The sequence below is a fragment of the Patagioenas fasciata genome, chromosome 4, assembly GCF_037038585.1.
Source record: "Patagioenas fasciata isolate bPatFas1 chromosome 4, bPatFas1.hap1, whole genome shotgun sequence".
Lineage (NCBI taxonomy): Eukaryota > Metazoa > Chordata > Aves > Columbiformes > Columbidae > Patagioenas > Patagioenas fasciata.
The window spans coordinates 18,821,281-18,847,059 of record NC_092523.1 but is presented as its reverse complement, the minus strand read 5'-3'; the positions used below and the strand labels follow the sequence as shown (position 1 = coordinate 18,847,059).

At 38.8% G+C, this 25,779-nt stretch overlaps 1 protein-coding gene across 8 annotated transcripts in view; it reads left to right on the top strand.

The window, feature by feature from the left end:
• KCNIP4 (potassium voltage-gated channel interacting protein 4) overlaps positions 1–25,779 on the top strand; it is a 430,639-nt gene that overhangs the window by 196,691 nt on the left and 208,169 nt on the right. For 2 of the 8 annotated variants that reach the window (XM_071807354.1, XM_071807356.1), the window contains exon 2: positions 19,206–19,313. The exons of the other annotated variants lie outside the window; for them this stretch is intronic. In XM_071807354.1, coding sequence (XP_071663455.1) covers positions 19,206–19,313 — 108 coding nt within the window. The remainder of the gene's footprint in view (positions 1–19,205; positions 19,314–25,779) is intronic. 8 annotated transcript variants of the gene reach the window in all.

The following is a 25,779-nucleotide window of genomic DNA, read 5'->3' as shown; positions in this document are numbered from 1 at the left end:
ACCTCTTCTGACCCACTTAAAGTTAATTTTTCTTGGATTTGGATGCCCAGAGATATGTACTGGTTTTCATATGATAACCATGGCATTTATACTTTCTTCTTGCCTGGGAGTTGCTCTCCTTACATATTCTGTAATCGCATATTACTAGTATTTATTCTTCCACTATTTTTTTTGCAGAAGTGTTATTTTACGGGTTTTCTCCTAAACCCTTTAGCATCAGAAATATCATTGGAAACAAATTTAGAATGTTCTGAGAATTCTTGTATGGTATTAATTGATCATCATGAAACATTTGAAAAAGCCTCATACCTCTATCAATTTTACTGTCCTCAGCTAAAAATCCTATGCAAGGAAAATAAAAAATAAAAATATTTTTTTCCCAAGGACATTACATGCAATTTGTACACTTTTCTTACTATAGTGCTCATGGTGCTTAACAATCATTGCACTCCAAATATTTGGGTTTAGTAGTTAATTTAAAATGCTGACTTGTATTACTTGTGTGAATATGCATAATATTTCAGATGCTATAGATGACGTAGGTTGGGAATGGCTCAGAGGAGATTTATTGTGGCGGTAGCAAATTCGACGAATCCAGACGCCGGCATAAGCTCTTTGATCGAACGGGCGGGCCGGGCGAGAGTAAGGAGTCTAATTCAATGTGAATTTACCATCCATACTCTTTAATGAACTCTTAAACAACACTGAATATCAATGTCCCCGAGACCACGTTTTTCCAAGCCTTATATACTCTATACCAAAAGGCCATGCGGCAAGCGCAGGCTACAATTGGTTACACTCACAGTCACTCATGCCCCCCCACTATGGTGATTGGCTGCAGGGCACTGTTCACAGACTGTTCATGCGCAGCGGCAACGCCCCTCCTGCAGCCTGGGTCGAGGGCAGAGCGGCTTCTGTTTACTTTCCTTTTGTCTCTGGTGTCTCAGGGAAATCCTTCCGTGTAGCACAGCCGCATCAAGCCCTGGCTTGTTCACAGCACACAGCCAGAGACTCTCCACAATTCCTCCTTTTTTTTCTTTTTGGACAAGCCAGGATTGATTAGCTGTGTGTTCTAATCCTTTTTTGATATGTGATAAAAAACAACTTATACATAACATATAAATAACAATAACAATCAATGTAAACAGTGCACTTTGCAATAAACCTGAGGTATTCCATTGCCGTTTAAATATCGCAATGGATTGATTAAACAAATTCCAAGAACTTTGGTTTAAAGATACTCAACTTATAACAAACGATGTGCTGGGTGTTGATAAACTTACTCAAGAGGTAGTGGTGTTTAAAGATCTACTTATATAACTATAGTACGCATACATGTCACAGCTAAATCAATGCGAAGGTTACACCTCACTCTGTGACCTCCAAAGGTTCTGCTGCAGGGAGTTGACTTGGTTGAGTTTGTTTCAACTCCGGCTTTACTGCTCGGCTTGGAACCCACAATGGACCTTGATCTGTGGAGAGACACATATACCCTCTACCATTAAAAATAACAGGTACTGGTCCCTTCCACAATCCAGTGGTGGGATCACGATACCTCACCATGAATTCCGGTAAAGTGTTTTTCCTTCCTAGTCTGATCTGATAATGATGAATGATCACAGGAGGCTCCTCATGGTCTCCAGTTAAACATAAATAATTCAAGGTAAACAACACCTTTGCTAAACGCTGTTGACAATCTAACTCTTCCTGCTTCTGTTTGCTCAAATACCCTTTAATCATTTGATGTGCTCTCTCGATGATTCCTTGGCCCGTTGGGGAATGAGGTATACCTGTAACGTGTTTCACTCCCCATTTCATTAGAAAAGTTCTAACTTTCTGGCTAACATAGGCAGGGCCATTGTCTGTCTTAATCTTTTCTGGGACACCCATTACAGCAAAACAAGCTGTAAGATGTTTACATACATGTAGTGCTTTTTCTCCTGGTAAAGCAGTAGCCCATATCATTTTTGAAAAAGTATCAATTGTGACATGCACATATTTAAGTCTTCCGAATTCTGGCACATGTGTCACATCCATTTGCCATACTTCTAAGGCTTTTAAACCTCGAGGATTGACACCGATTCCTATACCTAACATCTGGCTTCCACACTGAGGACATGCCTGTACAATACTTCTTGCTTCATTTAAAGTCAAATCGAATTGTCTTTGGAGACCTCTGGCATTCTGATGAAAGCTCTCATGACTTTGTCTCGCTTGTTGGAATTTATCTGTTGGAGGCATGTGCTGTACTGAACTTACTAAACTATCTGCAATTTGATTTCCTTCACCTAGACCAAGATTCCATTGATGACTGCGGATGTGAATCACACAACAGGGTTCTTTTCTTTGATTTAAAATAGCTCTCAATTGTACAAACAATTTTTCTAATCGAGGATTATTCGATTGTCTTAACAGGGCATTTTCCATTCTGGGTATTACACCTGCTACATACAAAGAATCTGTGACAACATTTAAAGCAGATTTCAGCCAATTATTTAAGGCCCATATTACTGCCGTGAGCTCTAAAGTCTGCAATGAATCCTCTTTTGAACCTTCAATTAAATGCTGTTTCCATTGACTATTCTCTTGCCAGACACATGCTGCCTGGTGTCTTCGTTTTCCTGCATCTGTATATACTGTAAGGCCTTCAACAGGTTTTGCTTTTACTTTGCTTCTCTCTAACCACTGATATGTTCTAAGGAATTGCCATAGTTTACCTTTTGGTTGTTGTGAATGTACCTTGCCTATAAATCCTAATAATGCATTCTGTATAGGCATCGAATGTCTCAGCCACCATTCTAAATCGGCTCCATTTATCGGAATACTGATGTCATCTGGTTCCTGACCGCTAATTTCTAGTATTCGAGATCTTCCTTTTCGAATCAATTCTCCAATTGCTTCTGGTCTCGTTTGAATACTGAATTTTGGTTGGACACTGAGAAAAATCCACTCTAATAATCGCAAATCATTTTCTGTTTTCAATCTGACAGTGGCACAAAAGGAAGAATCTGTAGCAACATCTATGGGGAATTCCCCGTTTTTGTTTTGCCACTGGCAGATGATTGCACACGGATGTTCTAGATTGCTAATAAGGAGGGAAATTGGTCCATCAGAAAGTCTTCGGCTAGACCAATTTGTCTGTACTTTTTGTGTAATATCAGAAAGACATTTGAGATGCACGGACTCTAAGCTTATTTTCTTAGCTGGATCACCTCCTTTTAGAAGTGAAGTAAGAGGTGCTATATCATTGTTAGTAATGCCTACGCAATTTCTAATCCATTGTATGTCCCCTAACAATTTTTGGACATCATTTAATGTCTGTAAATCAGTATGTAATTCAATTTTTTGTGGACGAATCTGTGCATCACAAATGGACCAACCAAGGTATTTCCAAGGTGCAGACTTTTGAACTTTCTCTGGAGCTATAACCAACCCCTTTTCTTTGAGTTTGATTGTAATTTGGACTATGGAACTTTCTGTGAACTCAGCTTGTTGACAGAACAGAATATCATCCATATAATGATAAATAATTGTTTGTTTCCATGATGCACGAATAGGTTGAAGTGCCCATGCAACATACATTTGGCACAGTGTAGGAGAATTTTTCATACCTTGCGGTAGCACTACCCACTCATACCTTTTAGCTGGTTCCGCTTTGTTTACTGAAGGCAGTGTAAATGCAAAACGCTGTGTATCTTGCTCATGTAAAGGAATGGTAAAGAAACAATCCTTTAAATCTATAATTAGAATATGCCAATTTTCTGGTAACATTACAGGTGATGGTAATCCAGGCTGTAAAGCACCCATGGCTTGCATTTGATCATTTACCTTTCGCAAGTCATGTAATAATCGCCACTTTCCACTCTTTTTTGGTATTACAAAAATTGGGGTATTCCATGGACTAGTAGAAGGCTTGATATGGCCTGCAACTAATTGCTCTTCTACTAATTCACGTGCCTTTTGCAGTCGCTCTTCTGTTAATGGCCACTGGTCAACCCAAACTGGGCTATCTGTTAACCAGGTCAATGGAGGGTTGGGCAACTGCTTTCCAGTGACCACTAAGGAAAAGGTGAAGTAGTTAACACAGCACCAAGTTGCCCCAAGACGTCACGGCCAATAAGCGCCTCAAGGCTGCTTGGCAATTCCATTACATACACCCTAAGGGTAACACATTGACCTTCAGGGAAACTAATCGAAATGGGATCAACACTTATATTTGGAGTAGTTTGACCCCCTACTCCAGCTACAGTGGAAGAGATTGATTTTTGAAGTTTCCAATTTCGTGGCCATTTGAATTGACTAATGATGGAGACATCAGCTCCAGTATCAAGCATTGCATTTACCTCTACAACAACAGTAGAATCAGACTGAAATAGTTGCACACGTAACATGGGACGCTGAGTCATTGATGAGGTGAAGCAAACTGCAGGACCTGTCGATCCAAATCCTTTATCATGCCTTTGTGTTGAGGATGATGGAGGGACTCCTGGAAGCATTGGTAGGCAGTTTTCCAGTGCTACTACCTGAGCTATTCTACTCCCAGAAGGAATAAAAATTGGCGGATGCAGAGTGTAGGCCAGGATTTGAACAGTTCCTGTGAAATCTGCATCAATTATACCTGGTATTACTATAAGACCTTTGATACTAGCAGAAGAACGGCCAATCAATAGGCCTCCAATGAGACTATCTTGTCTAAATAAAGGTCCTTTAGCATTCGTTGGTATTCTATGAATTGCAGTATTGGTCAATGTTATATCTACTGCTGTCTCCACATCAACTCCGAGGCTTCCTGCGGTGCTTGGCTTGTTGAGGTGAAAGAAGCCTGGTTCACAGTTGGTCGCTGATTGGGATACAGGTTCGGAGATGTTCTTTGTGTCCTCGCGCGCACTCCGTTCGCGCTCACTTGACCGTTTCCCGATCTCCGGCAAATTTTTGTAGCATGAGTGTTAGACTGGCATCTGTCACACCAAACTGCTGCAGTACAGTTCGTTCGGACGTGTTCTTTACTTCCACAGCGATGACAAGAATTGTATGATGATTTACAGAATTTATTTGTTGATCGCTGAACTGCTGCTACAACTGGTTGCATTGTAGATGAGACTTGCTGGCTAACTTGTCGGAGAGATCTCTGCATGACCCCTTCGAAAGCGGCAGCCATCACCTCTGCACTTCGGTGTTCTTCTGATCTGGCTACTCGTGTCAGCATTTGTTCTACTGATGATCCTGGTGGCAGAGTTGCTAATATTTGTTTAGTCTTTGAATTTGCATTATCAAAAGCTAACAGCCGAAACATTTGATTTTTCATTTCTTCTGATAAGTCCGGATTTTGCATTACTCCCTCATGTAGCCGGTCAATAAAATGTGAGAAATCTTCTGTGGTGCCTTGGCGTATTCCGCTGAATGAGGGAGCTAATGGTCCCGGTAAGGTTAAGAAGGCATCTAGGGCAAGTTGTGCAGCTTTTCGGTGAATTTCAGCTGTAAATCGCAGTTGAACTTCTATGGTAGCATACTGTCCACGACCTGTATAGGCATCAGGTACCACATTGGTTAATGGGTCATTTGGACTGGTGTGTTTTGCTGTTTCTTGCTGCGCTCGTTGATACCAAGCTGATTCCCACAGGAGGAATTGCGCTGGAGTTAATAATAGGCGCATTAAATTTTGACAGTCCATGGGACACAATAAGTCAGCGGTAAAAATCCAATGCAGTATTTGTCTGGTCGCTTCTGAACGTATACCATAGTTGGTGATTGTTTGTTTTGCTTGCTGCAAAATTTTCCAATCGTGTGGTTCCCATACCGCTGTCTGAGTGTTCATATTTTGAATTACCGGTAGGGCTAATTTTGCTGGAGACCAATCACCTTCTAGAATGGCATCTTTGATGACCCCTGACCATCTGCTACGTCGGGGCTGCGGCTGGTCAGTAGAGTCTATAGGCACCTTTGATTGCATTGTTTGTGAAGGGCAAGCTGGTTTTTGAAACTCAATTTGTTCCTTATTTTTCTCTACATTTGACACTCTTAAGTTAAGTTGTTCAAGCTTGTTGGTAATGACTTGCAGTAACTGCTCTACTGCTTGGGGTGAGCCCAATGATGTAGGAGGAGGCTCACAAAAAACTTCCGCGGGTGCTTGCGGAGGCAAAGTTTGAGGCGGCCCCGGCCCCGGCGGCTGCGCCGCGGCCGGTCCGGGCCGGGCCCCCACGTTTTTCTCGGAGGGAGGTGGGGCGTCCGGCTCGGGGCAGGGCAGAGGCGGAGCGGTAGGAGGAGGGCGGCACTCAGGGCCTCCCACATCCGGACAGTCGACTAGTTGCACTTCCGCCTTCTTGGCACATTGCCCCAGAGACTCGGAGGGGGAAACTTCCGGTTCTTTGTTTACGAGCCGCGCAGTTTCTAATCCGCGTTGCAGATCGGATTGTGAAAGTATTGGCTGAGCCGGGACCCCGCGACCACCCCGAACGGCAGGCAGACCCCACAGAGTAGCCCACAGGCCCCTCTTTTCTTTTGGACGACAAGTTTTATCAGTCCAGGTTTGTTCTGGGACAAGCGCCTCCGCGGCTCTTAGGGCGGCACGTTGTTCCGATTTCATAACTTCTAATGATTCTAATACGGTTTTCCACAATTCTCTCACAGATTTAATTTCTTTCTCTTCTTCCCCTCTGATAGTTTTGTCCCACATAGTGTCCCCCACTGATCTCCATTCCGTTGGGGAAAACAAAAGTGGAACTTCCCCAAAGTGTCCCCACTTCTGAGCTAAAAAAATCAATGTGATTAGCTTTTCCTGTGACGATTCAATACCTCTCTTAGAGAGAATAGTCGTCAGCAGTGCCGCGGCTGTTTCAATATCCATTATCTTATCAGCGCGGTCTTAACGTAGGATGCGAGTGGCCAGCTCGACTGGTGCCCGTCTTTTGATACCGGACTAAGCACACTATCCCACACCCCGGCTTGGCTCCGTTTTTATGAACGCTGCTCACCGCAGTAATTTCGATCCGGAGCGATATGCTTTGCTAACGATCCATCCTTCTGCTACCATATGTAGATCCGAAGCGTTATGCTCTGCTAACGAACCATCCTCTGCTACCAAATGTGGCGGTAGCAAATTCGACGAATCCAGACGCCGGCATAAGCTCTTTGATCGAACGGGCGGGCCGGGCGAGAGTAAGGAGTCTAATTCAATGTGAATTTACCATCCATACTCTTTAATGAACTCTTAAACAACACTGAATATCAATGTCCCCGAGACCACGTTTTTCCAAGCCTTATATACTCTATACCAAAAGGCCATGCGGCAAGCGCAGGCTACAATTGGTTACACTCACAGTCACTCATGCCCCCCCACTATGGTGATTGGCTGCAGGGCACTGTTCACAGACTGTTCATGCGCAGCGGCAACGCCCCTCCTGCAGCCTGGGTCGAGGGCAGAGCGGCTTCTGTTTACTTTCCTTTTGTCTCTGGTGTCTCAGGGAAATCCTTCCGTGTAGCACAGCCGCATCAAGCCCTGGCTTGTTCACAGCACACAGCCAGAGACTCTCCACAATTTATTCTTGCATGGCTGTCAATCTTAAGATTTAACTGGCAAACAAGAAATATCTGAATGCATCTCACCTGCATTGCTAATTCATTAATAAATGTAGGCTTCAGTAAAAACTTGGGTGCTAAGCACTTATGAGGTAATCAGGAATCATTAATCCAGAAAAAAGTTAAATCTAGAGCAGCTTCTGACATTAATTAATTTAAACAAGCCAAAAAAGAAAAATAAGTGATCAGGTCTGCAAGAGTACAGCCGTGTCAACTATCTCTGGTATTACTAGAACATTTTCTACCTTCTAGTGGAAAGTTTCTCTTGCAGAGTAGGATTTAATGGACTGCTCTTTATGAAATATAGCAAACTGGGTAAGAAGTTTATTTCTACTATTACATGTAAATTGGGAAGATTACTATGTCATTATTTCTCCCATTCCAGTTTTTTATTGGTCCCTGATGGATAGTTACAGTTTTCTTACATTGTTCTTCATCTGAATTTCCTGGTTTAAAACAGTACCGGTTATTGTAGAAGGAAAATGAAAGAGCCTCTGACTGAGAAGAGCACTTCAGAGAAAAGAAAATCATGGCTGAAATTGTGAGAGATCCTGAAAGAAAAAGAACTACCATCTATGTTTTATGGAGGAAGTTAGCTGAAATACACATGGCAGAGAGAAGAGGTTAAAAGTAGTATTATAATTCTCTGGTTGCCAATAGACTTTTGCTCTTTGTTCTGTACAGTATTGGTCAGCATAACATAGTAAAACTAAAATTATCTGTAACTAGGAGGAATCCAAATCAAAGCACCAGGTCAATATTGAAGGAGAAGAAAAGCACATATCCATCTTCTCATAACATAATTGCCCACACTAGATTTTGTAATTAATGTTTATTGCAACATCAAGCTTTTAGCTTCCCAAAGGTTCCTAGACTTTTGATGTGGCCTGGGAGCAAGGAAAGCAGAGTGCCAATAATGGGAGGAAGAGCCAAGAGGAAACAGGCAGAAATGACTGAGGGCTGAATAAGAAAACTGATCTGATGCAGGGATAGCTTCATTATCATGACTTTTCTCAAAAGAGTTTTGATTCCTACTCCCAAAACAGCAGGCACAGGCTTTCTTCTCATTTAATCTGATTTCACTGTTGCGGAGAACTAAGGCTGTGCCATCTTTTGAACTTCGCTCACTGTATGCGAAGAAGACAGTTTTATAATTAAATTTTTTGAAAAGGAAGACTATATTAGGCACAGGACACACGGTCTCCACTGCATTTGTTTCTATAGGAATTGTTAAATAAGTAATGGAAGAGAACAGAGTATCAGCCTTTCTTTATCGAGCACAAGCCACAGATGAGAAGAAACAGGATGCTGAACTGAAAGGCTCCTTCCTTCCTTCAATTCAGACAGTAATAGAGAGCAGCAGGAGAGGCAGCCCTATGTAATTTTTTCTGTCAGACACAGGGGTAACTACATCTAAGGCGAAAGTGGAAAGGAAACAGGGCACTTGATTCCTAATTTCCTTCAACTCTTTGATCTAAGAGTGAGGAAAGGATCAGCTTTTCACTCAGGTCCCTGCAGTTTCAACTGCTGGTACTAACAAACAAACAGAGAGTGCTGGGAGCGCTGGCAGCGGGGGTAATTGCACGCTGTCGTGCCAAAGTGGAGTGAGTGAGCAGAAATACTTGAGAGGGAGGTAATTTCTTCTGGGTTGTGATCATCCTCCATATGAATTCTTGTATTTCAGCTGATCCAGAGTTAACTCTGTTTTGCAAGTCTATGAGCTAGCCAAAACTTCCTTTGATTTAAAGTCAGATTGTTTTTTGCTTTCTGGAAGCATACTCAGTGAGAGCTGGTATTGCTCAGAACCACTGCACATGTGCTGGATGCCACTGCTGGTCACTGTTGTCAAATATATGGTGGAGCTCTCATTTACATTTTGAGGTTTTTTTACCAGCCAGAGTCAGTGCAAGGAAATAGTAGTGATGTATTGACTTAAACTCCTCTCTCCAGTTCTTTGCTCGAGAGTTTAACAGCTGTGTAGTATCTGGCCTTCAGAAGCAAGAGAACATTTCTGGGTTTTCCAGATGCTAAGTTTCTTATGATCTTTTTGTATTAAAGATGCCTTCTTTTTCTTTTCTTTTTCCTTCCCCTTCCCCTTCCCCTTCCCCTCCCCCTTCCCCTTCCCCTTCCCCTTTCCCTTCCCTTTCCCCTCCCCTCCCCTCTTCTTAGCTATGGGCAGGTAAACTAAGAACTAAAGTGGTAACAGCTTTTATTTCTGTACTTTTCAGCGAGACCTGCAGTACAAATCTCCACTTATGTGGAGATCTCCACTTACATGGCATCACCCTAGGAGTATTTGTCACTGAGCATCCACAAAACATGGCTCTTTTTTCATCTGACCTCCAAAAAAAAGACCCAAATTATGCTATATTGCCTTCCAAGGACTTCTCACTGAATCTGGAGCTAGGATGATCATAAAATGGAACAACTGAATTTGAAACTTGAAACTGTCACTCATATTTTGCCTTGAAATCAAACTGGTTTTTTTCCTCCATAGTGAAACAGTATGAAATTAAGTCATTTTCACTTAGGAAAAGAAATAATTTCTTATTTCATATTTGGTTATTGGCACATCTCAGTGTTTAACCTACTCTAAACATTTTCACAAAAAAAACAAACCAAACTAAACCAAAACCAACCAACTAAACAAACAAACATCCCCACAATCTTTCTAATCACAAATAACAGAACAACAACAAAATCAAGAACCATTAATGCATTTCTGCTGTTACTGTTTTTTACCTACCTACTTAAATATAAAGCATAGGTCAAATTTGTTTGATAGAGAATGTTTTGAAGAGGTAGGAAGAAATCAGAGTAGCCTTAAGTTTTGGTATTGAGATTGTCCAAGATAAAACAAACAGTGCCCTTGAAGGCTTCCTGTCTTATTGTCACATTGCTGACAATGTTTTACCCAGATTTCTAATTTACCTTAGAACTTACCGTAAGAGCCTTATTGTCTTTTTCACTTCCATGTAGCTACAAGAGAAGAAACAACTTATGATTATCACACTACCACTTTGCTGCAAAAAACCTTCCATCAAGTTCTCTCCTCAATGACTGCCATCAGTAGAGAGGTCAAGGAGTCTGGTCAAAGCACAGCCTAAAAAGCCTGAGAAATGGATACTCCCATCTTGTATCCTGAGTAGAAAACAACAGCAATTAACATATGCACTTTTGGTTTTTTTTACTGGATGCAGGCCAGAATCAGAACTGGAGTGATTTCCAGTACCTAGCTGAATTCCTGGAACAAGTGGTGACAGCGCTGTTCACTAAATTCAGGGTTAAGTTCTGAGTGAGAATACACCCATCCTCTCACAGGTCTCATCCCTTGTAGAAAACCTGGTAATAATTTCTCAGTCCCCAGTAACCTTGTCATCTCACTTGTATACAAGAATGCAGAGCCGTAGTTTTGACAAGTCCTTGAAAAGTGGGACCACTGCTCTTCAGAGGCTCATGCAAATAAAAATTATCAGAATATTTAAATGTTACCTGTACCTCTCTGCTAGTTTTCAGGGCTCAACATAACACACATCCCAAAGCATGTAACTCAAAATAGTTGCAACACATTAATTAGTACTGAGCAGTGCTAACTGAAGTTAATAACTTTTTATTGCTTCTTTGTAAGTAGTTTTTCAGCCTTTGGCTAATTCAAAAACATCTCACAAATATTCAATCAGAAAAGATTTTGTTGTTGTGGAAAGAGAAAAGAGCTTTTCTGGCAAGAAGTCTGAAAAGCAGACTTTTCTAATGATCTCCCATTCTCTTCCAACAATATGACTTAGATTGAAGTCTGCATAACAATTAGCTACTTTTTGGAAATGGCAACTAATAATTCAGTTGCAGGAGAACCTTCAGCTTGTATATTAGTGCAACAAATTTTATTCGTTTTCATACATATACACATTTCAGCAACATATCTAATTTAAAAGTCAGAGTTTATGTAAGAAATGAACAGCAAGCAAAAGTCTTGTGCTGTGACTGATTGCATTAGTTATAGTATTGTGTCAAGTGTAATCAGGATTATTTGTCTTTCTGACATTACCACAATGATATGAGATACATTATGCTAATATACCTATCTTGGTTTATAAGGTGTTATTAGTCCTTTGTTTCTTTTGGTCTCTTAATTAGTGACTGTTGTTCGAAGTTATTCATCTTTGCTCACATTTATGCAAATATTCCAAATTATTAATGATAGCGTCAATAGGGTCATGTTTATCCATTTTTTTCAAGAAAATGTTTTTTTAAAGCCTCATTTTACCACTCATTCACATGGAGCAGAAATGCGTTCTGTTAATAAATCTAACTGTTTTCAGGAGTAAAGAGTTGCTGTCTGTGAATTTAAATTATACATATGTGCTGTGACAATAATATATAAATGAAGCTTCCATCAATTGTACATCAGTATTTTCACAGAATACTATGGAGTGGAACACAAACTGAGCAGCGCTGACAGAATGGCCAGCATACAGCTAAGCTTCTATTTGCATTGAATGAAAAAGCAGCATCTGAGAAAACAGTAGAAAAAAGTTGTTTAAATCTATGAAATATGTAAGGACTGACTGGTAATTTCCCTTCAGTTGTGTCTGTGTTCACCGGTGACCCATGAGGGACTGGAAAGCAGTCAGAAGTGCCCTTCCCTCTCCTCCTGGTGAATGAGGTACCTGAGTGGGGGACAGGAGGGAGCAGACGGAGCTGAGCAGACCGGGGTGACTCTTCCCTGACATGCACACAGCAGGACAGTTCTCTTGTGCTCCTCCTTCCTCCTTTCTTTCACTCGTTTCCCTTTATAGCTTTGGCAGTGACAGTGGAACACCTGACTAAAATTTGTGAGGGAAGATGTCTTGTGATAAACGCATCCACTCAGTGTGGCTGAAAACACACTGTTATGAGGAGTTGCAGGAGTCCATTTTTTCTGCATCATGCCATGACATTTCCCAGGAAATGACCCTTTTATGGCTATCTTGGTTCTGCGGTTTCCTCCATAGAGATGACTCTCTGATGTATAAAACTTTTGTTTATGAGTATGGTAAAAGAACCTCTGTCCTGTTTTATCTTACTAATAAACAGGATACTTATTTTACTATGCAGTTGTGTCAGCTTAATACTAAGGGCCTGAATGGCTTTGCAAGACTGAAAAAAATACAAATATTTTAATGAGCTTTGAAAATTAATTCTTACTGGTGCCAAAAAAGTATGCAGAATAATAGAGAGAAAAGTAATTTGACATAATTCTGGTCATTTGTGAACTAACAGAATATTGTATTTGAACACACAGTTAACTTTGTAACAAAGCTGGGGTTTTTTAAATGTTTGGCTGGTTTTTGAAAGGTATTCTGTGGTTTGTTGGTTTTTTTTTTGTGGAATTGAGGATTTTTTCATTTGTTTTTAAATACTCATTGAGAAGTTTATGTATTCTTTTCATTGCTAAGTACATGCAATGTCTCTTGCTTAAGATAGTTGCAAATGAGCCATTTGTATAAAATGTCTTTAGCATGTCTAATACCAGTTCTTCCTAGTAGCATGGAAACAAATGTAAACCTTTTTTTAAATGTTAAAATGATCCCTGTTCATAGCTGAGGAAGACTTCTTTTGTAAAAGAACAGGTGAGTGACATTCACAAAGAAATACTTCCAAAGTTTTCTTTGGCACTTCAGGCAAAATCAGTACTGCAGAGTTTAATCTATCTTTTTATAAGAAATAATCTGTAATTTAAAAATTATGTAATGCGTAAATTATTTATATTTTTATTGCTTTCAATCAAAGAGTATATAGAAAAGGAAATCTTAAAAGCAAGTCATCTTCTGTTTCTGAAGCACGTATAATGAATTAAAATAGGAATTTACCTGTTTGTTTGAAAAAGCTCTCTGTTGTCACATGAACAGGCAGATTAGCAAATGAAACAGAGGAGCTGAATTCTGGAGGAAATGAAGGTTCTGATGTTTCAGAATATATTTTGTCTGTCAGGGAAGCCAACTGAAAACTGCAGTTTTCTGTCCTGAGTGCAATAAGTGCATCAGTATACATATACAAAAATGTTTGAACACTAAAATCAAATTGACTTTATTTAGGAAAAAAAAAAAACCTTTAGCCATGAAATTTTAGTAATTTCAGGAATGGTTACAGTTTTAGGCATCTACAGTCTCTTCTCCAAAAATCAGTCCATATTTTAAGTTATTTAAAGTTAATGGGAATAAACAGTAGTTCAAAATTGGTTGCTGATCATTATCTGTAAACTGTAAAATATTGAGTTAACTCTGTGTGCTTAGAAGTGGTGGAGCTGTGTATCTCCAGGATAATAATATAGAAATAATATGAAAGCTGAGTTTCTGTGTAAAACTTGACTTGAAAATGTAGGGCATATTTTATAAGTCTAGCAAGTGATGCTGGAGCAATCAAACTAAGTGCAGAGTATTCAGAGTGAGGAGAAAACTGATCAAGCAAATATCAAGCAAATAGAGAAGCAGAATTATGAAGAATGCTGACACTGAGATCCTGCTTTCTTTAAGGTGTTATCACCAGTAGGCACTGAGGGCACTTTAGGTGGAAAGTTTTGTGTTGAGTGGCTGTGCAGTGGAATGATATGACTTCTGTTGGTGTAGATATGAACTTTACTTTCATGTTTCACCTTCCACAAAGTGTCTCTCCCCTATTCGTCTATATACATTTTGCCTTTTTGTTTTTGTTGTTGTAGTACAGACACTGCAACAAATTGCTGGTACAACATAAGCAATTTCTGTTCATTGCTAGACTATATTCATTGGGCATCCTGTATGAATAAAGCTGTCTCCCAGATAAATGCATTATTAATGATTCTGTTTTTTCAGTGGTCATATATCAGTATGTAAACATATTTATCATTCCTTCCCCTATATAGCACGAAAGAGGAACTACTCCAGAATAGATAAGGCAATACCTAAATGTTTCTCACCTGAGGGAGACTCTGCAGATATATCAGCCCTTTAAAACAATTCCTTTAATAGTTGCAACCACATCTGGTCATATTTGGCATAGATTTTGTTTGCCTTTAGTTAGGAATAGGTTACCACTAAGAAAAGCAAAGGGCAATTTGACCAAAACCTCTAATCTGCTTTTACTGAAGGTCAGTACCTTTATCATGTTGTTTTGCTCCAAAGCTCCAGCTTGCATTTCAGATGGAAACAGCCTTTTCTATGACTAGTGTTAGCCCTTTGTGAACATGTATCATTTATCATTTCATTGGAAGCAGCTGAGGATACTCTAAAAATAGATGTGTGAAATGATGGACAGTTCATGATTTGTTGGCATGGAATCAAGATGTGACAGAAGGGACCAGGCGAGCCAATTGGATCCTCACTGCCAAGGTTACCATGGAAGCTTTAACTCTTTATACTCCCTTCATCTCTGATGCTCACATAACTTGTGCATTATACTTTAATTGCTATGGATGAAGTGTATTTCATAGTGTAAAATCCACCTGCTCACATTAACTGGAGCTGTCAGACATGATTTAGGTAGCTCTGTATATTCTGTAAATTCTCATAGGAGAATGGAGGTACTTCTGCCAAGGTCTTTGAGGCAGAAAAGCAGTAGACATGCAAAGTTGAAATGTAAATAACTGCTCATTTGTGTAAGTGTAAATGTATTTACATAGTGAGAATTTAAGGAAAAGATCCCCAGTGAGGAAGGAAAAAGGAAGGAAAAATTAAAGACAGAGAAAATAAGGAAAAGTGAAATCTCTTACTCAAATCTCTTCAGCTGGTTTCTTTGAGGTCTACAGGCATTCCATTTCTCACCCACCCTTCAATTCAACCCATCCTCATAGTATTCTTGTAACTCTGATTTTTTTCTTATTTTCTGTAATTTCAATATTGTTTTCTCCCTCAGCTACCTACAATATTTAATTTAGATACTTCCTGTTTATTGCAAGCATCCCACAGCGTCTTTCACAAACCACTCCTCAGTTTCTTCCACATATGAACATAGTGTTCTATTTTTTCATCTTCACAGAGAGTGTGTGGAGGAAATAATGGCTTTTAAGACTCCCTTAAAATATTACACTTTCCCACCTGTTGATATCCTGGGTGGATGTAATCATACCTGAACCTTTCCTGATTAACTTCCTGTTTTCTTAACCAAGTAAGAGAGAAATCTGAGAAGGCTGTAGTGAGCCTGCCCTCTTTCCAGTTCTTTTCTTCCATTAGCCTCAGATTAAAGATAAAAAACATCCTGCATTTCAGCAGGTAGGTAAATGGCAGTATTTAAAGTGTCCCATTTCTGGGACAAACAATTTTCCATCTTTTCTCAGTACTGAAGCCTGAAAGGAATATTCCTTTTCTCTTTTCTTCTGTTGACTGCATCTCGAATAAGAGAGGTGAAACTTTAAATTAGTTTCCATTTGACTTCTCTGGTAGTACACAGATAAATCCATCACATTCTGTCTCCCTGCCTTAGATTTTTCTTGTACCATATTTCAGCATCTTGCTCTATTATACAGAGACACCAGAGGTTTTCAAATAAATGACTGGAGTGGGAAAAGCAAATCTACTTAATTTTTCACTAGCTTGAGTCTCAGAAGTATCTACTACACTTTGATTTGAACCTACAAAATAAATATGCATTTTGTCTGGATAGTTTACATTTGTAGTGGTTATAACTGCTCCTCATGGCAAGCAGTGCCATAATTTTAACTGAGATATGACAACCATGTCCAGCCAGAAAGGTCTTGTGTTTCTCCGAGTCAAATGTATTGTCGCAAGATTTATTTTGACTTAGGAATGTGTCTTTGCCTGAATACAGGTTCGCATATATGGGATTTGTTTGGAGCTTCCAGACTTTACAGAATGCCATGGGTAGTCTGAAAGTTTTAGTATGGATGGAAAAAGAGGGATGCAGAAATTTGTTGAAATCTCCTAAACATCAGGCAGTTGATTTAAAGATGTAGCTCCAGTGAAGTTGACATCTGGATATATGGCCACCAGACATGCTCAGGTGTATTTTTTGGCAGATGATCCTCACTAGGCCCCACGTGATTGTGCTGTGGGCGGTTCTGTGCAAAAGTCCAAGGGGTTTTTCTTGCTGTGGAGATCACCACACCTCTGCAGATCAAAAGCAGTACAGACCTGTCACGTACGACATGTGCTGGATCACTGATCTCACTGTATATGTAGCAATGAGCCAGTTTTAGGGGACAGCAAAATACAGAGGTTTTGTTATTAGTTGTATACATTTTATGGGCTTATACTGTGCATTTGCCAGAAGGTGATCCAATAGCATGTGTGATCCAAATAAAAACTTACCATAGCTATAGACTGTGCACATGAATTCAAAAGCCTGTTGTTTCTAAGTGCTTCCAGGCTTTCCTTTCTCACATTCAACATCAGTAGAGAGCTATGAACTAAGAAGTCTGGATTCTGCTGTTGCTATGAAGTCAGAAATTGTATTATTACAATGTCGATTTTTCATTCCCAGGATATAAAAATCTAGAGTTTGTCAAAGCCAATGCTTTACCTAGCTGAACTAATGCAGTGCAAAATAAGAAATGTTTAATAACAATCAGACATTGGATTCAGCTCCTTCATTCTGAGATGTCTTCCTCTTGTTCCTCACGATGCTTGGGTCAAGATTTGGTATCACTTTGGGAAGAGGTTGGAACTAAGAGAGTGCTGAGTTCTTGCATTCCTGATTGGTTTTAGATGCAGGATTACCAGAAGTCTCTATGTCAGGTAACATCCTATGCCATTTCAGCCAGAACATTTTTCCTGCATTTGATTTAAAGAGTCTGTGGGCTTCAACAGTTGATTAAACTGTTACAGTTGATACTCTTAATGAAGAAACTCTTTGTCTTTAAGATGACAAATTTCAATTAATTTAACCCCATAGTCAGGCCTTATTCTATAAAGTAAAAGTCTGCTTTTGGTTTTTCCAAATTAGTTTTTTTTTTTTTTTTTTTTTTTCACAGCAAGGGCTGTACTCTGCCTTTTCTTTTTCACAGACTAACACACCTAAAGCTATTACAGAAATTGCAACAACAAAATCAGAGTGTTGTAGATAGTTCAAGATCTATTGTAGCAGACAGACTGAATACCATGATGGACAACAGGACATGCAGGTTATACTTTTGGCTCTATAACTGTGTTATGAAAAGCAGCTCATTACCTCTTATTTTGTTTCTTTTTCTAAAAGCGAGCAACAAATATTCCTGCAAAACACTTTTGAGAAATCCTTTGTGATTTTGGGGAAGGTGTCAAATCCCATATACTATTTTTTTATAATATGAGAAGATTACATATGTACAAAAATGAAGAAGTTTACAGAATATACTAAGAATACTTTGGTAAAGTTGGATTCATAGTAGAAATTGAATTTTCCTTTGCATAGAATCCAACTCATAGACAAGAATATTTACTGAGTAAAGTGCTATTTGTCAGTATTCCTCTCAAGGTAAAATACCAGATCTCATTATCTGCTTCAATAAACCACAGTAACAATGAGGTCTATCACTTTTCACAGTGTTATTATCGCTGTTATCCTGATCACATGAAGTGAGATTAACTATATTCACAGGATTTTGATAAGGATGCAATAGGATGTACAAATGAGGTATTTTCTTAGATTGAAAATAAAGGAACAAAGAAAAGAAACATAATTGAAGAGCTGTGACTCATTTCTGTTAAAAACTGAGGTGCATGCCTATTCATGTACCTGCTATTTTTAAAGATGTAGTGGCACTCTAAGGTACTCCATCAGGCCGTGTTAAAGCAAGCAGAAACATAGACCTGAATTTTGTTTCTGATTATCCTTTATTTGGTATTACCTGCCGCATTTAAAAATAGCCCAGCCCAAATAAGGCACTGGATTTCAATCAAAGTTGAGGTTTTTTTGAGAGAGGGTTGTGAGGGATGGCGTGAATTATGATTTTATTTTTAAATAACTGAATTATACTTTGGTAAGATAAACTTTTTATTTGACAACAGTTATCCAAAATACAAGGTGCCTGTTTTCAGAGTGACTAAAGGCCTGTGTTCTTTGCTCATCTGTTTCTGCAGAAAGAAAGAGCTATAGCAAGCAGGCTTCCCATTAGAGTTTGTGCTGCCCCAGGCAGATGTTAGCAGTGGGAATGGTTCTCTTCCTCCCCTCATCACCCAAGCTGGGCCCAAGTCTCCAAATTAAAGATGACAGTACCTGCCAATATGAGCAGAAAATTCTGACAAGCAGCATTTTACTTGCATTTGATGCAAGTGTGGACGATTATATTGGTCACAAGGCAGTGCAGCTCTGGTCATTCTGCCTAAGGAACTCACATCATCCACAGCTGGGGATGCAACATCCAGTGCTACCTATGGGAGGAGAGGAGTCCCCTCCCTGCAGGACATGGTCCTGCCAGTTTCCTGGTGTGGTGACAGGCCAAGGTTGTGGTGCCGGCTTGCACATAGCTCTGTTCTCCTTGATGTGTGTAGTGACAGCACCCTGGATGGGAGAGAAGGCTTGAAGTCATAGCTGTCCCCTGCATAAATTAAGACATAAGTTAATAATTATTTAGTAAGCAGACATATCTTAATAACCAGCTGTCCCTTGTGTAAGTTAATAACTAGTTGCACAGGAACATGTAGTAGTTGTAACAAGACTAATCAGTCTCTCGCTTTCAGGCTCCAGCAATACAGAAGTGCTCCACAGAGAAAAGTTCCTTGTGACCATCTGCTCTCCAGAAGCACAGCCAACAAGCTGCAAGGCTAGGACACAGCTGGAGAGAAAAAGTACAGAATACCTCATTCCGTCTTTCCCTTTCATTTTCAGTTAGTAAAGTCAAATATAAATTATGAGGTTAAAACTGTAAGCATCAACTTCAAAAAGAGAGAAGACTTGCTCTGCAGTTTTCAGCTGGCCCTGGTCACCTTCTTTCTCATGCTGGCATGCTCATATTATATACTAAAGACAAGTATGCCAGCATGCCATTTAGGACTCCAGCAATAAATAAATGTCATGTATCATTTTAAACCAGTAAAATTTTGCACCCATTTTGTGCTTTTGGAAAGGACTGTATATTACGAAGCTATAGCAAATTAAGTCCAGTACCACTGGGACCACTAGTTTATGTAGGTCTTGTTGCTCACAGATTGTGTTACAGATTGCACAGGGTTTTTGTTTGTTTGTTTGTTTTCAGTTGAGCTCCTTCAACTGGGAGAAGAGACACATCTCACATATTATTCCCCTGATTTCTGTGAAATCTCATGCTATTCTTTCTCTATACTCAAAGTGGGATTTGGTCTACACTAAAACAGGCAAAAGTGTGTCCAGATGATTCTTAGCCAAATTTCTTTGGGCATCGTTCTTCTTCTCTAACAAGACATGGACTAACTTGAGCCACACCATTTTATTTTCTGAAAACAGATGCACTGGAATTCCATCTGTCTTTTTGGATGTTGTAACAGATGCTATTCTGCTTTCCAGCATCTCTGAATTCTGCTCAGGGATGACCCATACTTCATTTGTACTTGATTTTCATTTAATTTATCCTGAACCTTGTAATAAAGCTCTCTAATGTTCAGTAAATTACAGCTAATTGAAATCCAGCCATATAAACTGTTAACATGCAATGAGACAATTATTTAGGGCTCATCTATGCCAAGAGGTCAACACATTCAAGAGAATAAAAATTTATATGTTGAATAAAGTGCATTTATATGTAGAGCACAATGTTAAAAGCAAAGTAATGAGTAGTTAGTTTTAATGGGAGTTATGTTTTCCACAGCTGTGAAATAATTTAGAATTTATTTTGGAGTATTCTGAAATTTCTACATTTATAAGTTAAGAAAAATGAATTTTCTTTTATTTTAATTTCCTTTTTTTTTTTTCTTTTTTGAAAAACTTAAGAATAGCCAGAATATTTTGGATATTCAGTTTTCTGATTTAAAAAAAAATGCACTAGATCATAATAAGCAGGATGTGTATGAAAGGACATATGAAAATTAAGTGGCTGATTCAAAGAATTCTAGTAGCTTCAGTTTAATTTATTTTAGACCAGATCTGCTTCTGTGAGGGAGACAGATTTACAGAGATGTATGGATAAGACAAGAATAAATTGACTCAAATATCAGGAAAAGAGATTGGGGGAAATGCTGGGTTGGTGTCATCTACTGGAGAGTGATAATGTACAGGAGTTCTTGGAGGGGTCAGGTGGGCTCTAATTCTTTGTATATTTTTTAAATGTCCATCGGTAAAGTACAATGCAAATGATTGGACTAGGTGGATTCCTGAGAGCCCTTAAGACTCTACAGCTTTATAATTCTGAGTCTGCAGAATTATTTGAAAAATGTTTTTAGTTGATGCTTCTCTCGGAACCATTTTTTGCCAGCTATATTGTAAGTCTTCTTTCCTAAAGGTATATTGTTGTTTTGTTATTGTTGTCTTGTGTAGGCCATAGTATCTAAGGGTTCATTCAACTTCAGTTATACTATTTTTGAAATCTGAAGTGAAAAGTCCGTATGTATTTGATTCTCAGCAAAACTAGGTGCATCCCTGATGGTGATCACTAAAATATTGCTCTGATTTTAGGTAGATTATACTAGATTTTTAACCTGACACTTCTGCTACTTTTGCAACAATATGAAGTAGTGATTTGGGAACAGGACATATTTCAAAGCCTTATGCACAGAAAAAGTTTCACCAATATAAGTCATCAGAATGAGGAATTACTCCCTGCAAATTTTGCAGTTTTTCAAAATATCTCTGAATTTATTCTGGATCAGAAAATTATCCCCATATGGAAGGAAAAAAAACAAACAAACCAACCAAAAAACAAAAAAAAAAAAAAAACAAAAAAACAAAAAAAAACAAAAAAAAAAACACCAACCAAACAAAAATAAACCAAAACCAACAAACAAAATGCAAAAACACACACACAAACAACAACAAGAACAACAACAATAATAAGCCAGTCTGCTAACCATTCCTGCCTGCAGAACTACTTTGATTATAGGGATATCTCAAAAGATCTCATACCTAGTTAAGTATTAGGTTGTAACATGCCAAATGTTTGGGGTTTCTTACTGTCCACTTGATTTTATTTTATTTTTTTAAATGAGGAGCTGTGAAATGCCTAATATCAATGACTTTTCAAAGCCACTGTTACTAAGCAACTACCAAGCACATTATATAATATCTCATTGAGAAGAAGAAACAGCATTATTCTGATATCAGAAACTTAATATTGTTAGAGCTGGGACATGAATGTTTAGCTTAGGAGCATATTATTGTACTCCCAGACTCCACAGACTTTTATACCTATGATTCACAGCTTACCAGTTATAGGGCCTGTAGCATAGTTTTAAACATCATTTTGGGTACTCTCTGAATATTGCATCAAATAGTCCTTTGGAATTTTCACTAATTTATCAGAACAAGGCATTTCATTATTTTTACAGAGGCTAGCAGTTTGATTAAATCCTATTATTAAGCAGAAGAACTACATCCTTGGCTTTCTTTTGTATCATTTTATCCTGTGTTTGCTAGAGTCTTATATAACTAACATGTTGTACGACCACCTTCCAAGGATACAATGTAAACGGATCTGTGAAAAAACATGATGGAAGTTCAGTTCTTCCTGTATTCAAAATCAGCACACTATATGTGCATGTACAGGGTTTTTTTGAAAATATGGAAAAACTTCCTATGTAGAAATTACAAAACTATCAAAAAGATAATGGTGGAAAGCCACAGCAAAGAAGCTGTTTGTTAGGGTGTCATTGGTAATGTGTTGAATATGGTACATGCAGCTGTAGTTAAGCATAGATGGTAGAATAGAATCCTAATATTGAATGGGTAGAACATCACATGCAGTTCATACCAAAATGTTAATAACTGGAGAGTGAATGTATGTTTCTGTACTTTGATAGATTGAAAGAGAATGCTTTGTCTCACTGTACCAGTGTTTCTGATGCATCCGTTGCTTGGCAGTGTAGAAAAAGATTACACTGATATTTCACTTTGACAGTGAGATACAAGATAGGAAGAGATGGTTCATGTGTGACATGGATAAAGAACTGGTCTGGGATCACTGTCACTTGACACACAACTCATTTGTCAAATACAGTGATCTGTGGCTCAACTGCAAGGTAGTCTCTACTGCAATAACTGTTCAAAATAGAACCTGGAAAAAGCAGAGGCAAACTTTCTTCTTGTAATTTGATGTTCATATTTCAAGTGACTAGTGCCAGGGACAAAGGAGAACAATGAGAACTTTGTACAAAAGAGGAAGCTACAGAATGACACATGCTGTTAGTGATTGACAGTGTCAGTGGGACATAGAGCAAAGATACAAAACAGCCAGAGAAGATGAAGAAAAATTATACTGAAGTAAAAACTGCTGCAAGCAATGAGATTAAAATACTGCATTCAAAAATAAAGTCACACACAACTCTGCCAGGATGGGAATAGTCGAGCCCATAGGACATGGCAGGCAGATTGCAAGACAGAAATCAAAACAGACAGCTTTAGGTTTGTAGTGTTTCTAGAGGTATAACCATGGGAAAAATCCTGAGCCTGGTTTTGTTGCTGGGAGGTGGAAGACATGCAATGGGATGCTGTGGGGATCTGATGTAGGGTTTAGATGGATGCAAACCCCAGCTCAGCTCTGCAGGATCCTTTCACTGAGGAAGCAGTGGAGCCTACATTGTGGAGAAAGTGACTGGGAAACAGAAGCAAACTCATCTTGGCATCTCCCTCATATGCAGCAAGACTGAAAAGAAGTGGTGGACTCTGCTCCAGCCATCAGTACTGCTGCATCACATTGCTGTGGAAGAGCTCGCAACTGGCAATGACTTCTGCTGCTGTGGGCTCCCTCTCCCAGACCCTGCTGTTTGCTTTGAACATGGAGCTCAGGTTTTCTGATGTAAAACACTGCAAATACATCAGAGAGATATTTCTCAGAGGGAAAAAAAGCCAAAGAAGGGCTGCAGTTATGAAGGATTAATTTTGTGTTTGAAGCATATTGATATTGCTAAAGACCAATGTAAGATGTGAATCACTGTTACCTCCAGCCACTCTCCGGTATATAGATATGCATATATTTAATTTCACAGTTCTTCTGTCCTCTGATTAGGCTGTGTTAATGTCTGAATCTAAATTACATTCTGAAGTTAATTTCTAGGTAGCAGACTTAGGATGCCATTTGAACCCTACATGGGTCCCAGCTTGGGGAAAAGAAAATGTTTCAGAATCTCTTTTCCTTCTTCCATATTGCTCTTTCTCTAGTTCTGTTCAGTGTTAGACTTTACTGTTTTTGTAAGTGATGTTGAAATATTGGTCTGGAGTTCTTTAAATTACTTTCTTTTTAACCGATCTAGTACAATTTCGGTGTTGGTGCTTTTCCAGGGAGCACAGCTACAATCTACTTGCTTCAAATACATTTTTAAGACCTTCCATGTGAAAGGAAGAATTCAATTATTTTGTTGTTGTTTGGTTTACTCTGCAGCATATTTAACACCTAACAGCCTGTGGAAATTAATCCTTTCTCTGTCTTGTAAACTGACAGACAGCTGGGTGAAAAGAGTTTTACTGGGCCACCATGCACTGAGTGCATCCTCGGATGCCTGTCCTTACAGTGCTCAACTTTGCTACTTGAGTAGGCCCTTTTGTGTTTTCAACAGATAACAAGAAAATACAGGCTCTCTTACACACTGTAATACCATCGGTCCTAATAATGGTAGTAAAAAATCTCATGGAAAAAACTTATCTTTGTTTCATGACAGTCTCTGCTTTAAACATGGCAGACAGGGACCATTCAGAGACCTGAAGTGACCATACCAGATCTGTCCATGCCTGTTGTCTTCTTTTATTAGTCTCCCTTTTAATTCCCATAACTCTGGTTTAGTGTTTTCATTCTTTGATTTTTTTTTTTAATTCCTGAAAAACAGACTCATTTTCACAGTCATCTACCCCTTGTCTCTACTTTCTCATGTAAATTGCATGAAAGAGAGCTATGGTTGCCACCAGTCTAGTTTATCTGCGATGAAGTAGTGAATTTGCACAGATCCCAGTATAATTTTTGTTTTGGGAGGGAATACAGAGATTGAACATCAATCAAAAAACTGATGAGGTTTTCAGATAAAGAAATAGGAAACATGAAATAAAGAAATACCTAACTGTAGTGAGGCTTTTCAGGCATCCCACGTGTTTTATGTTTGTTTCAACAAGTGAGGCTCATTAAATGTCATATTACATATTGTTTTATATTTCTGAACTCCCTGGAACATTTGGAGCTCTCTTCATCATATATTGCAAGTGAATATAAAAGTAAAGCAAATATTGTCTGGCCTCTCATGGAAATTCTTCTAAGATATTAAAATGAAAGAGCAACACTCTTTTGACACTTTTAAAGATTAATATGTAAATAAATTTCAGTGTCTTGTTTGTTCTTTGTATCTCCACTGTGTTTGTCATTTCCATGCCATTTTGGAAGGTTACCAACTCACACAGAAACATGTTCTCCTTCCAGACCCAAGTGGAGAAGGTATAATTCAAGACCTAACCTTTCCAGTGCAGCAAATCTGAATTTAAATAAAAGCAGCTTTCAAAAAGCATAGAGTGATGCAGACTAAAGAAAAAATAGAATTACTAATCTGTTGAAAAGAAGTCATATTTTTGGTGTGCAAATGACCACTTTATGGAGAAAAATATCGACCAGATAGATACCAAAGAGTGTAATAATACAGGATAGAAGTGGTAATGCAGGCATATTGTGTAAATGCGAGGGAGGGAGAATTTAGAAAACAAGAATTTCCTGACTATTAATTTAAGAGTAGTTCTGCTGAGTTTAGCGATGTTGAAAGTCTCCAAGTCTTGGTGCTAAATGCACAGAAATGTTCTGTTCATTTAAATAGCAAATGTCACTACTTTATGTCTCTCTGGACTCTTGCACTAATTGTCTTCAAACCTATGCTGTAAAGACCACATATACAACTGAACTAGTTAGGACTGCCTGCTGAGACTGCTAACCCAAGTGTTTGTTTCTGCAGAGTTGTTCATCAAAAAGGGCCGTCTATCCTTGCCAGCTGGTTTAAAACAACCATGAACAATTATTGAGTTACAATGAGATAAACATTACTATTGAATATATGGTTGACCTAAATTATTTGTAAGATTTTTTTTTTTTTTACCATGAAAAAAATGGTACAATCCCCTTTGATTCTTCAGGCATCCAAATGTACCCTTCAGTGAGCTTCT